We start from the raw sequence: 13,784 nt of genomic DNA on the forward strand, positions 1-13,784 counted from the left end.
ATGGAGCACAAAAATTGGAGAAGGGAGAACCTGTGAACAGGGAACAGTTAGGAAGCTACTACAATTATTGAACCTAAGAAAATGTGATAAAACCACTGGAATATAGAGGGAAACAAACTGCAAAAGAAAAGTAAAGAAATAGGACAGGTGACAGACTCCTTCTATCCACTCAATTTGCAAGTTCCTTAATTATGTTCATTTGACGTAATTTGGAAATTTGAAATTAGATCTGAAGTATATGATCCCTCTCTGGACATTATCAATTGTTTGCTCATTTCCTTATAGCTACAAATAACCATTTGCTCTCTCTCTGTTCACCATTCCAATATTTCCTACATTATAGGAACCAAACTCCCTTTCCTCAATCAGTTATTAAGCAAATAATACAAAATAAGACAAAATCATTTACTTTCTCACACTGTATTTAAAAACAATTTTTTTTTTGGCTTTCACTTTCTTCCATTCTCGAGTTTGCCAATCAACCAGTCTTCCTGCATATTCTCACTGAAGCAGGATTCCCTATCATAACAAAAAGTAACAAAAAAACAAGGCTTAAAAAGAAACCCAATCATGCTGTTTCTGGGCTTAGGGAAACCTGAAACTTTTTAAAACCTTCTGTGGCATCACTCAGTCCTTTGGTGCCCAATTCCTGCCATCAGCCAACATCAGAACAATCCGTACATAATAAATAAGGGTCTTAAAATGCACAAGGTTCTGAGAGCTTGGGCTTTCTTACTAGTGTCTGGATTCAACATACAGTTTCCTCTTTCAAGGAGTATCCGTCTTATTTGCGTACATTTCTGAGGCGGAAGTTATATGCAGAACTTTTAGTCTCCGTGGGAAAAGGTGTTTCATTCTAATCAAATTTAATTAAATGCTCCTTTACGCTGTTTCTTCTATCCCTCTTCTGTGGGAGGCAATAGTCAAAAATAAATGTTTCAACAGATCTCGCGGTGCTATTCGAGATTCCCCATTTAAAAAAAAAAAAATTAGAAATGATGCAAATAAGCCTGTGCCTTCCGGGATTTGGGGCTGGGACTGCAGAGCTCCTAGCCCAGTGAAAGCAGCCAAGGGAGGAGGCGGGGCTCTAGCGAGTTCCCCTTCAACGTTACCCCACCCTTCTCTTCCAACCTCTGTTTGGCCCCTAGCTCAATTCCAGCCTTTGCTTCAGCTGCTCTCCAGCCATTTGCAAGACTCAAACAACCGCAGCCACTGTTCCCAGAATGGTGATCCGTGTGTACATTGCATCTTCCTCTGGCTCTACCGCGGTAAGGAGGGTGGGGAGCCCACCTTTGTTGTTTTCCTACACACCAGACTGCTGCTGCCCCAGAACCGTTAAATTGCAGAAGTTCGTCTGGTAGCTTCTCTTTCTGAAGACACTCCCACCCCACCCCCCTTCTTTCCTTTCTTCCCTTTGTTGCATCGATTTCATTTTTCCATGGACCTTAGCTTTGTTTGCCTTGTGACGTTAGGGCCACGTTTCTTCTTTGAAGAAAAAGAAAGCGACTGAGTTTTGGTAGAAAGGAGATGGTGGTATGGGGTCTTTAAGGTTAGGTGAAGAAGTCAGGTAAAAATCACACACTGGTGAGTTTCAAAAGTGGGACATTTGACATATGTGCTCTAGTTACTGAGGTGCGGGCAGAAGTGCACATCTGTAAGGGATGTAAAACGTGCTTTAACTTATAATGACTAAGTGGAGGCCTACTGAGGCATTGTGATTATTTTCAGAGCATAGTAACCTTGTATTAAAAGAGTTATTTTGCTAGTATGTATAGAGAGTGTTTAACTTCACTCTAAAGAGTCTGTTAGAACTGGACAGAATGGAAGAAGTTGGGAACAATGATACAAAGTTGTGGGTTTAAAAAATAAATAAGGATGAGGGACCTGTGTCCCCTCCCCTCCCATATTGTCCCTTTTTTTGACTTTTGTTTTCTTTCAAAAGATTTTACCTCTAACATTTTCTAACTGCTTCAAATACATTGAGAAAGGGAAAGGGAACTAAGGAATAGCTTCTTGTGTAGTGGCAGACTGAAGTTGCCTCTTCAAATGATAGGACACCTCCCCTCCAATTCACAAGCTCTTAATTTTATAATAACAATTTTTCAGCAGCTATGGGTATCAAAAGGATAAAGTGGGGTGAAAGCTGAGTGTATATCCATGATAAGTGAAAGTATCTCTGTTTTTCACAACTCAAGAGAAAAGCCAACAGTATCAAGAGCATATGTGTAGGTTCAGATATAGGATGTAGGAAACCCCTCCCTCTTCTGAGCTTTAGAGCAGCAACTTTTCCATGTTTGTTTGTTTGTTTGTTTGTTTTGCTTATTTACCCCCTAAGAGGTTTTGGAGTAGAACTGAAGGTTGTGTGAAATCACAAGAACCTTGAACTTTGTCTTTCTGACCACCATGTATAGGTTGGTTAGACAATTTTGAAATAAAATACTTAACTGTACATTTTTTCAGCAAAGTTAGGGTGAAAAAACTTTTAATATTGCCTTTGAACCTCACTTTATGAGCTTCATTGCCTTATTATTTTCTCTATGTATTGATTCTGATATTTCAAGTTAATATTCGAGTTACTCAGAATCTCAAGTCCAATACAATGATTGTAAAATTTTGAAGACCAGCTTAATACCCTTAATTTGATGGAACAGATCAGGAAGTTAATTTCATTTTGGGTGATAAGCAGTTTCAATATTGCTGTTCATTCTTTGCTTTTTCATTCTTCTACCCATCCCCAGAAGAAGATTCAAGAAGAAACTCCTTTCAGAATTTCTCTTCATGTAAGAACAATTGTACCTCTCTCTTTGTTAAGACTTAAGTTTTTAAGAGTCTGAAAAATGACTGCTGTCTCCTATTATGTCCATTTTTAGACTCCATTGCTGAAGACTATGCATATAAGAAATATTTAGGCTACTTGTGTTTTGTTTCAATTTTATTTTCTTATGGGTACTTAGAGATTTGTCTGTTGTTGCAGTAATACTTCTGATGAACCTGTTATCAAAGTTCTACTGCATATTGCTGAAATACATCCTTGTTTGATTATAATCTTACAGCACTTTTAAATAATACTAAAACAATATAAAGTGAGTGTGCTTCAGGAAGAGATTCTTTATACCATAAATGGTGACACTTCAAGATTGATGCAATATTGTTTTAAAACACGATTTAGAAATTTAGCAGCAAACATCATAATGGGAACCCAACAATTGCACAAAGTGAGATGTTCCTATTAAGTGACTAAGTGTAGTTCTCTGAAGAACATTTAAATGATAGCTTTTGGTTTTATATTAGTAATCTCTGACTGTTTTCTGACTCCTCCTAATAGCTGTCATAAAAATAACCAATATTAGATGTTTTATCAGGCAGGGTAGGACCTATGGAAATTGCATTACAATATTAACTTATTCTTTCCTTTGTCTTTCCCTCATAGCCTAATTTAAAAACAGTTTTCGAACTTGTACTTAACTCTGCCCCAATATGGAAGAATAACACTTTCTTCCCAAAAGTTTAGAAATGAAAGCAAGTGTATTGGTTTTTTATAACCGACCATGAATTTCTTGATAGTAACCATAATAATGATAGTAGAAACACTTAAGTGTGTCAGATACTATTTCAGTTTTTCTTGACAATTTTTAGTCTTATGAATTAGGCACTATGCTTATTTCTATTTTTAAGATAAGGAAATACAGGTTCAGAGTGGTTTAACAGCTTTCTCAAGGTCACGCCACTAGTAAATCACAGAGATTGAATTGAATACAAACAGTTTGAATCCAGATAACATGTGATTATACACCAAGATTTATATCCTCCCATTGGTGCTTGGCAGCTAGGAGGAATATTGAGATAAATGTCAACATGAGGTGAGAGGTATGGAAAGGAGTAAGTCCTGTAAGTGGGACAATCACCTGGGTATATACATATAGGGGAATAGAAAAAAAGGGGGCTAGTGTGAAGGAGGGAAAGTATGTCTAAAGATGAATGTCAGTAAGTGGGGTAAATGACTATTCATTCAGGATCAGGAAGATTGCATAGACATGCACATTTGGAACTGATCTTTTATAGGTCAAGGTATGGAAATTCAGGTTTTAATACTGTTTCTTTTTATGGAAACCATTTAGCAGGAATGCAACTCCCAAACAGTCTGTCTATAGGAAGTGATTTCTGCATGTTCAGAACTGTTCATGCATGTCTTGATCCATTATAATAGTAATATTCAGCATGTTTTCCTTGAGATTATAATATCCTGTAAATTTTTATTTAATGGAAAAGGAATAGTAAGCACAGAGCTTATGTAGCTTAATACTTTTCAATAACTTTAAAAAAATAAACATTGGCTCTTGCTCAGAATTACTAGAGTGATGATGAATTTGTTTTAACTGGTTTGGGAGTTTTCTTTCTATACTTCTTTCCAGTAGATCCATAATGATCTCCATTTTGTGGCCTCTATGCAATCTAGGTATGATTGGTGTAGAAATTTTAAGGTTATGGTAGGTAGATAGATGATTTCTGAGAAGTTTATTTATGGAATAACTTTTGTAAAATGACCTCTTTTATGTCTGCTAAAACATAAACTACTTGGATTGTCCATATAGCAAATGAAATATGCATACTTTTTCGCTATGGCAGCATTCCATGTACATGTTATAAAAACAAGTGAGTAAAATGAACACTTGTGATAGCAAAAGCATGAGTCACTAGTCACACTATTTTCTTTGTTCAGATAATATGGATATAGAACAACACTCCACAGTTCTTAATTGCATCTTAAGTGACAAAGTATTTTTGCTTCTCTGTCTCTGTATTTATAAATTGAACATTGGTTTGATGTATGTAGTGATCTTCACATAGCTTCCAAGGTTTGATTGAATTCTGTTTAAAGCTATTAATGAACTACTTAGAAGAGCAAAATCAGAAACTAGACATACACTTTGGATGTCCTTAACAGTGGAAACTGGGCAGCTTTTACATGGCCAACGCATTAAGTCAAGATAAATGCCTTCAGCTTGGTGCCCTCTATTTGATGAATGACTTCCTAAACTTAATAGCAATGATGAAGCCTTTGGAATAATACGGCCCAACTTAAAGAGGCTTGGGAAACACAGTTATCAATTACAGTCAGCCCTCGTTTATCGCGGTTAATCAATTCCAGACTATGCTGTGATAAAAAGAAAGAGAAGTGAAGTGGCGAGGGACGACTCTATGATGATTCTTGAGAACTTAAAAAGGTACTTAAGCCCTGACCAGTTTGGCTCAGCAGTTAGAGTGTTGGCCTGTAGACCAAAGAGTCTTGGGTTCAATTCTGGTCAAGGGCAAGTACATGTACCTCGGTTGTGGTTTGATCCCTAGCCCTGATCAGGGTCTTGCAGGAGGCAACTAGTCAACGTGTTTCTCTAACACTGATGTTTCTCTCTCCTTCCCTCCCATTCTATCTGAAAATCAATGGAAAAATATCTTTGGTTGAGGATTTAAAAAATAATAATAACTAACTAATAAATAAAAAGGTAATTTAAAGTCAAGTAGTAGTAGGAAAGAATGTATTATGGAATTTAATAAAAGATTCATAATCTGGTAGAAGAGAAGAATAAAATATATCCTTCTCTGTCTTAAAGACTAGTTATTCTAGGGTTTTGATCAATAAACCTTAAAGTCATTCCTTGCCCTAGGTTGGCCGGGAAAAAATAAATTGAAGCCCCCCACACAATCAGGTCAAATGTTCTAATTGTCTGTAGTTAGTCTCGAAATTATTTTCTAAAATATATGTTGGGCAATAAAATGTGTCCTTTACAGGAATATTTTCTGATTTAATTGAATTATCAAGGGTGAATGTTCTATTTCATTTCTTACTGATAAAATTAAACAGATTGGGAGTCTGCTGCTGACTGTCTCACCATCTGTTTTCTTTCAGTTCTATTTTGTAGTCCACCAGGAGGCCTTTTAAACTTGGTACTTAATTACTCCTCTAATCCAGACCAAGATTAAACAAACTGTACATTCAGAGAGAAGGGAAATCTCATTTAGGATGATGGTATTTAGTAATATGAGAGGCAAAGCTTGTTATATATGGACAGTAGGGAAGAATTCTAAGCAAAGGAATTATTTTCTAGCCCAGTCTCTCACATTTTGGTTTCATTAGTTGATCATGACAATTTCAAAGGTTGCATATTTAAAGTTATTTAGTGTCAGTGCTGCTAGATTTTTTTTGTTTTATCACCCTTTCATTAACATGATTAATCAAGATTTGACTCTAGTAATAGTAAAGACTAATATTTATTTATGCATCATGTATGTCAGGCATTGTGCCTGTGCTTTACATACATTATATCAATAAATTTTGTCCTTAAAATCAATACTGTGAGGTAAATGCTATTATTAGATCCATATCATGTAATTGGAGGGGATATCTCTAAGACCCAGAAATATTAGGTACATTGCTTAAGTCAAAGAGCTATAAATGGCAGAACTAGGACTAAAACCCAGATTGTTCCGATTCCAGAACCCACTCCTAAATACTGCATTGTTTATATATCCCTTTAGTGTATAGGTATTGAACAGAGATTATGTCAATAGTACATTAAACTCTTGTAATGTGATTAGGAATCTATAATTGCCATTTAAAATGGGATGATTTCTGAAAAGAAAGAAAAAGACTGGATGATACCTACCTAACCAAGCAAATGTGTGTGTATTCATAATCTGCATGAGAATTAGGTGAGAATGGGGGAGGTAGGGATTGAACCCTCAACCTAGGTATGTGCCCTGACTAGGAATCGAACCTGCAGCCTTTTGGTGTACAAGTAGATGTTCCAACCAATTGAGCCAACTGGTCAGGGTTACAGTTTAGTTCTTTTTTAAAAAATAAAATTGCCTAACCAAGGGCATATTTTAAAATAACATTTGTGCCACATATTGAACTTTTAAGTCTTCGAGTCTCTTCCTGAAAGTATCTTTGTGTGGCTATAGACAAATATAATTAAAAAGGTGGCTTTTAAAAAAATCATATTTTTAAAAATTTATTGGGGGTGACACTGGTTAACAAAATTATGCAGGCCTCGGGTGCACAATTCTACAACACATCATCTGTGTGTTCACCACCCCTAGTTAAGTCTCCGTCCATCACCATTTATTCCCCCTACATTCTCCTCCACCTCTCCCCCTGCCTCTTCCCCCTGCAGTCACCACACTGTTGTCCTTGTCCATTATTTTTTTCTCTCTCTTTTTTTTTTGCTCAGTTCCTCCACCCCCCAACCCCACCCCACCCCAGCTGTCACCCTGCTCTCTATTTATCAGTCTGTCTCTATTTTACTTGTCAGTTCATTTTGTTCATAAGGTTCCACAAAAGAGTGAAATCATATAGTACTTGTCTGTTTCTGACTGGTTTATTTCACTTAGCATAGTGTTCTCCAGTTCCATCCATACTGGCACAAAGGGTAAGATTTCCTTCTTTTTTATAGCCAAGTTAAGACTGTCAACTGATGGACACTTGGGCTACTTCCAAACCATGGCTATTGTAATGAATGCTGCAATGAACATAAGGGTGCATATGTTCTTTCAAATTAGTGTTTTGGGTGTCTTCGAATAAATTCCCCGAAGTGGAATCACTGGGTCATAAGGCAGTTCCAGTTTTAATTTTTTGAGGTAACTTCATACTGCTTTCCACAGTGGCTGTACCAGTATGCATTCCCACCAACAGTACTAAAAACAAAAAATCCTAGAAGAAAACATAGGCAGTAAAAGGTGGCTTTTAATGATTCTATAAATCTAAATTTATCAGGAAGGCAGTACTACTTTACTCGTTGAGTTGTCCCTTTGACTTAGTTCTTTCTTGAAATGAGACCTTATCAAAGAGTTGGAGTGGAGGTAAACATTTTTGCGTGGGTAATTTCCAACAGTGTCAAGATAAAGAGAACTTCACCTTTTAAACACTGGAGAACATTCATCTGTTTGAGTTAACAGTTATAACATAAGAAAATGTTGTTAGTTTAATCACGACCACTCAGCCAATTTTTTCACCAACGTGCAGGTATTTTTCAGTGTTAAAATTGTAACAGTAAATATATATTTAATAGTAGCAGTATATCAGAAACCATTCTATCCTGTGTGATATTTCAAAGTTAATTTAGAAGGAAGATGAACATGGATAATTTCTTAATATGTTAAAAAATATTGTGTATCATCTCACTTTAATTTCTCATGCAAGTAATTTGTCAGCTTTAGTTGTTAATAATAACAGCTATCATTAATTGAGCAGTTAAAATGTGCCAGGCATAATGGTAAGAACTTTACATGTATTATATCATTTAATTACTGTGGCAACTCAATGAGTTCAGTACTCTTATTGTGACCACTTTTAAGAAAAGGAAACAGGCTCAAAGTGCTAACAATGTCAGAGTTAACAAAGCACCCCTGTCTATCTGATTCTAGAGCCAATGATCTTAACCCCTCTGCCATTTCTGACTACTGATTCATATTTATTAATTACTCACTTGAAAATAGTTCTGAAACTCATTGCAAAATTGCTTGCTTGGTGAACTTGGAAATTTATAAAAAGTACTTCTTGCCCGGCTGGTGTGGCTCAGTGATTGAGCATCGACCCATGCACCAATAGGTCACTGGTTCTATTCCCGGTCAGAGCACATGCCCAGGTTGTGGGCATGCAGGAGGCAGCCAATTGATGTTCTCTCTCATTGATGTTTCTATCTCTCCCTCTCCCTTTCTTTCTCTCTAAAATCAATAAAGAAAAAATTTTTTTGAAGTACTTCTTAGTTAATTGGTGTATAGCAGTACCAAGAATTATTCTAGTGGCCTGTTACATCACGTAGAGAACTTAGAATTCTTTAGAGCAGAAAATTAAAATCATAATAGCTCAGTATATACTATTAGTTCAAATGCAGAACATGTACCTTTACCCCAATATAAGAAAATTACCTTGTGTAAGGCAGACTGACTAAAAGTAGATAGACACACTGTTTTTGGAAGGGATTTTAAGCTTTTAGCTAGAACATGTAGCTTTAAGGTGATGTGTGCATTATTGGCTGTTGCCTGTGTGATTTGAGTAGGCCACTAAACCTTTCTTTGCTGTTCATCACCCTCATAAGCAGAATATAAATGACAAAATGAAGAGTATTGTGGAAGAAAGCTTCTACAAGTATTGTTATTGGAAATTCATTATTGAAAAGTATGGAATCTTATTTCACTTTCAGAAACTAAAACATAATTGGTCTTATGTATCATCTATATATTTTGAACTTAAAAGAGGCAGTGGTTGGGGTAAAACTTTTTCAGTGAATTTCTACTTAAAACTGAAAGGTTTTACATTTAAATATTCTGAGAAATGTTGAAAGGACAATCAGAAGTGGTAGTGGTGATAGTTAGCCAGGTGACAAGACAAGTACCTGGTGAGTTTTAATGGGAATAAATAGGAAATGTGACAAGATCCCAAATAAGGCCAATTCTATACCAGACTTGGAATTTATCTGATTTTAAAAAATAAGTTGTTAAAAGGCAAATATAAAATATCTTGAATGGAATTGCCATATGATCCAGTGATCCCACTTCTTGGAATATATCCTAAGAATCCTGAAACACCAATCAGAAAGAATATATGCACCCCTGTGTTCATAGCAGCACTATTTACAATAGCTAAGATCTGGAAACAGCCCAAGTCATTGAATCCATAAGACTTAATGATTATCATTTTAAGTTGAAGTAGAACAATGATTTTTGACTGATAAGTGTATCCCCGTAGAAATTGTGTAATTATGATCAGGTTATGCATGGGGGGCTTAAGAAAGGAGTATATATAATCTCACTTGCAATTGAGTCTGGTTCTACTAAAATGTTGACTTTGAGAACTAAAAATGCGCATTGCAGGGGATCCTTACACTTCCCAAATGTCAGAGACTGCTTGAGAGAATTCCCACCAGCCACAGGACATTGTTTGTACCTTCAAAAGTCAGTGACTACATTTATATTTCATGAAAAGTGATGTACCTTGTGATATTTTAAAACACAAAGCATTGCCCTGGCCGGTTTGGCTCAGCGGTTAGAGTGTTGGCCTGCGGTCTGGAGAGACCCGGGTTCAGTTCCCGCTAAGGGCACGTACCTCGGTTGCAGTTTGTCCCTGGTGCCCTGGTTGGGTCGTGTGGCAGCCGCTCGATGTGTCCCTTTCACATCGATGTTTCTCTCTCTCTCTCTCTCTCTCTCTCTCCCCCTCTCTCTCCTTCCTACTCTATCTGAACAAAAAATGTCCTCAGATGAGGATAAAAAAACAAAACAAAAAACAAAGCATCTAACACAATCCTATCTAAATAATTTATGTTTAGTTGCCCAAGTTGACTTACTGTAAATCAATATATAATTACTTTTTGAAAATCACTCATTTACAGAAATTGATTTGATTTTTTTCACTGCATAATGTGGTTGGACAGAGACATATTAGAATTGTACTTTTAGGTTAATATATAAACTAGGAAAATAGTGCATAAAAGTATTAAACACAAAAAGGTGATAATTGTACAACAACCAGATACTATACTGTGCAACAGCTCATGTTAAGAGATTCTGGGTGAAGAAAAAAGCAAAATCTGAATTTTTGGGTTGTCAAAACATGGATTGCTCCAACAATTATAAGGAAAAGTAGTTAAATTATCTCCCAGTGAAATACTTATGATCTAATTCTAACCCCCACTTACAAAAAGGACCAACATTTGACATCCTTTTAAGATTTCTTGAAAATATTTGAGGTTAGAATGGTGGGCATACATATATGTGTCTATTTTGTTTTAATAAAAATGCATAGCAATTTTCATTTCATATTATTGATAATGAGCACTTATTCTATGTAAAAGTATATGATAAAAAAAAGACAAAAGGCATATTGTTGTATATAATATCATTAAAATTGTTCTAAACATTTTCTCAATCTATGAAGATTACCTCTGTCATGGTAATTGTTTCAAGTCGTGTACAGAAAGAAAATGGATTTTGAGGCCAAGTCAGTGTTTTTACAGTTAATGTCCCAGCTTTACTCCTCTTACATTAATGGGTCTGTCAAAATTGAAGATACTTTTTAGAGATCTACTTTGGAATAGTGTTATTTCAAAATTCAACAGAGATATCAACAACTTATTTAACTACTCCATCAGACTATGAGCTTCTTACAGCCCAGAATATGCTTATACATGGTAAGCTTCTAAATAAATATTTGTGATTCATAAATGCATGACATGTTTAAATTCAAGTTGAACCAGGCCATCCAATTAGAGATGTGCAATGGCTAGTGGCAAATGTGTGACTAGAACTTGGGAAAGATGGCTGGAGAGTAGATTTGGGAGTTATTCACAAAGAGGTGCTTGAAACCATAGGAAAGAATGAGCTTATTATAGAGTGAAATGATAAGAGGGCTGAGAAGAAGGCCAGGGCCCTAGTAAATGTTTACATTTAGGATGATGTGAAAGGAAGCAGGTAGGTAAGGAAACGAGGATTCCTTGAGACATCAGAGTAGTGTTCTTTAATGGAAATGAGTAGGGATGAGTTTTCAAGGAGGCTGAACATTGTTGCTGGTGCTATACAGAAATTATAAAAAGTGACTTGAAAAAGTCATTGAATCCATAATAAGGAAATTATTAGTGACCTTAGAAATAGGAGCTTCAGTGAGATAATGAGAACAGCCTGACAGGAAACTGTTAAGAAATGCTATGTATAATAAGGGAGAAGTAAGTATATAGACTAATATTTGAGTAGCCTGATGAAAGGAAAGAGGGAAGAAAGTTGAAAAGAAAATGAAATTATTCTAGAGCTATTAAAAAAGAACAACACTAAGTGAACTAGAATTTTGCCTTGAAAAATCGTATTTGTCAGTTTTCCCAGCCTATATTTATTAGAACATTGCTGATTTTTTTTTATTTCATTGTAGAATCAACTTTAACTCAATGACTAATGGCTGAAATATTCCAAAATTAATATATCGTAAATTATGACAGAGAAAGAAGATTAATATATGTGATTGGAAAACAGTGAAACCAAATGGCCATCTTAATGGTTTATATTTGAAAATTTTATCAAAACAAATCCAAATTACTTTAGACAACATTATCTTTAATATCTTTTTCATCCTCAACTGAGGACATTTTTGCATTTATCTTCAGATAGAGCGGGAGGGAGAAAAGGAGGGTGGAAGAGAGAGAGAGACACATCAAGTGGCTGCCACCCACATGACCCCAACCAGGGCCGGGGTCAAACTGCATCCTAGGTAAGTGCCCTTAGGGGGAACCAAACCCGGGACTCTCTGGTCCACAGGACGACTCTCTAACTGCTGAACCAAACTGGCCAAGGCAAGACAACATTATCTTTTTTTTTTTTTTTTTTATCCTCACCTGAGGACATTTTTCCATTTTCTGTACAGATAGAGTGGGAGGGAGAGAGAGGAAGAGAGAGAGAGAGAGAAACATCGACGTGAAAGGGACACATGGAGTGGCTGCCACCCGCACGACCAACCAGGGCCAGGGACAAACTGCAACCGAAGCACGTACCCTTAGCGGGAACTGAACCCGGGTCTCTCTGGACCGCAGGCCGACGCTCTAACCGCTGAGCCAAACCGGCCAGGGCAAGACAACATTATCTTTAAAAAATTTTTTTAAATTGATTTTAGAGAGAGAGGAAGGGAGACGGAGAGAGAGACAGAAACATCGAGGATTGAGAACATTTATTGGCTGCCTCCTGCATGCCCCCCACTGGGGATTTGGCCCACAACCTGGTCATATACCCTGACTGGGAATGGAACCAGTGATGTCTTGGTGCATGGGTAGACACTCAACCACTGGCCCAACCAGTGGTCTAGCTCAACCACTGGCTGGGCTAGACAACATTATCTTTAAAGTATAAGAGCCTTTGCTAATTTCAGTTAGAAATAAAACATAAAGATCTGTGTTGACCACGTGGAAACACATCTTTATTTTTGGTGGTAAATTTAAGTTACCCTTGTAAGAAAACAAGCAGAAGAGTTGAATTTCTTATAGAAATTATGAAGCACAGCTGGACGATTTCCATTACCCTACTTGCCAAAATTCAGTCAAGACCAATTTGACTCTTTAGAAAATACTGTTCTAACTTCTTGCCATGAGATGGATTATTTTAGTCATAAGAAAGGACAGCCAATCTTTCTTTCAAATTTAATCTTTTACATATAGTCCCCCCTCCCCAATTCTAATCCAGTATCCAAGGGGCTAGAATGAATATAGGATTGGCAGGTCAGTAGGCAGATAGCTCACTTAAGATTTCTGGGCTGACTTGGGATCTGGTGAACAAAATTTAAGAATGAAAAAACAACGAAAGATAAATGGAAATAAATGGGAAATTTAGGATTCCATATGAATTAAATTATTAAATTCTAGATTAGAGAGTGCATGCAACATTTCTAATTGAACAACCATAATGGTATATGTACACATACATACCATATAAACACTTGGCAGAGATGTGTAGAAGTGCAGACTTACATGGGGTGGACAATTTGAATAAATAATGTAGACAGACCCTGCAAATTTTGGATCTATAGGCTGTGCTGGGGGTTCTCTTTATTTTATCCCAAATTCTTTCATTGAAAAAAGTTTTTTTTGCCATCCATTGAACTAGATTCTGATTATAGTCCTCCAGTGCAAAAAAGTGTCAGGATTAAAGATTTCTCCGCCTTTCCCCTGATCCAGAATAAGGAAGGAAGTATGGGATGTCAGTTTGGGGTACTAAGCTATTACACATTATGTTTACAAAAAGGAGGCATATGTAAT

General features: G+C 36.4%; 1 protein-coding gene across 1 annotated transcript in view; it reads left to right on the forward strand.

The window, feature by feature from the left end:
• Window positions 1-1,111: 1,111 nt before the first annotated feature.
• Window positions 1,112-13,784, forward strand: part of SH3BGRL (SH3 domain binding glutamate rich protein like) — a 74,080-nt gene continuing 61,407 nt past the window's right edge. Inside the window, exon 1 of the mRNA XM_036270529.1 lies at window positions 1,112-1,268. Coding sequence (XP_036126422.1) covers window positions 1,224-1,268 — 45 coding nt within the window. The 5' untranslated portion in view covers window positions 1,112-1,223. The remainder of the gene's footprint in view (window positions 1,269-13,784) is intronic.

Source organism: Molossus molossus, unplaced genomic scaffold (assembly GCF_014108415.1).
Source record: "Molossus molossus isolate mMolMol1 unplaced genomic scaffold, mMolMol1.p scaffold_m16_p_2, whole genome shotgun sequence".
Classification (NCBI taxonomy): Eukaryota; Metazoa; Chordata; class Mammalia; order Chiroptera; family Molossidae; genus Molossus; species Molossus molossus.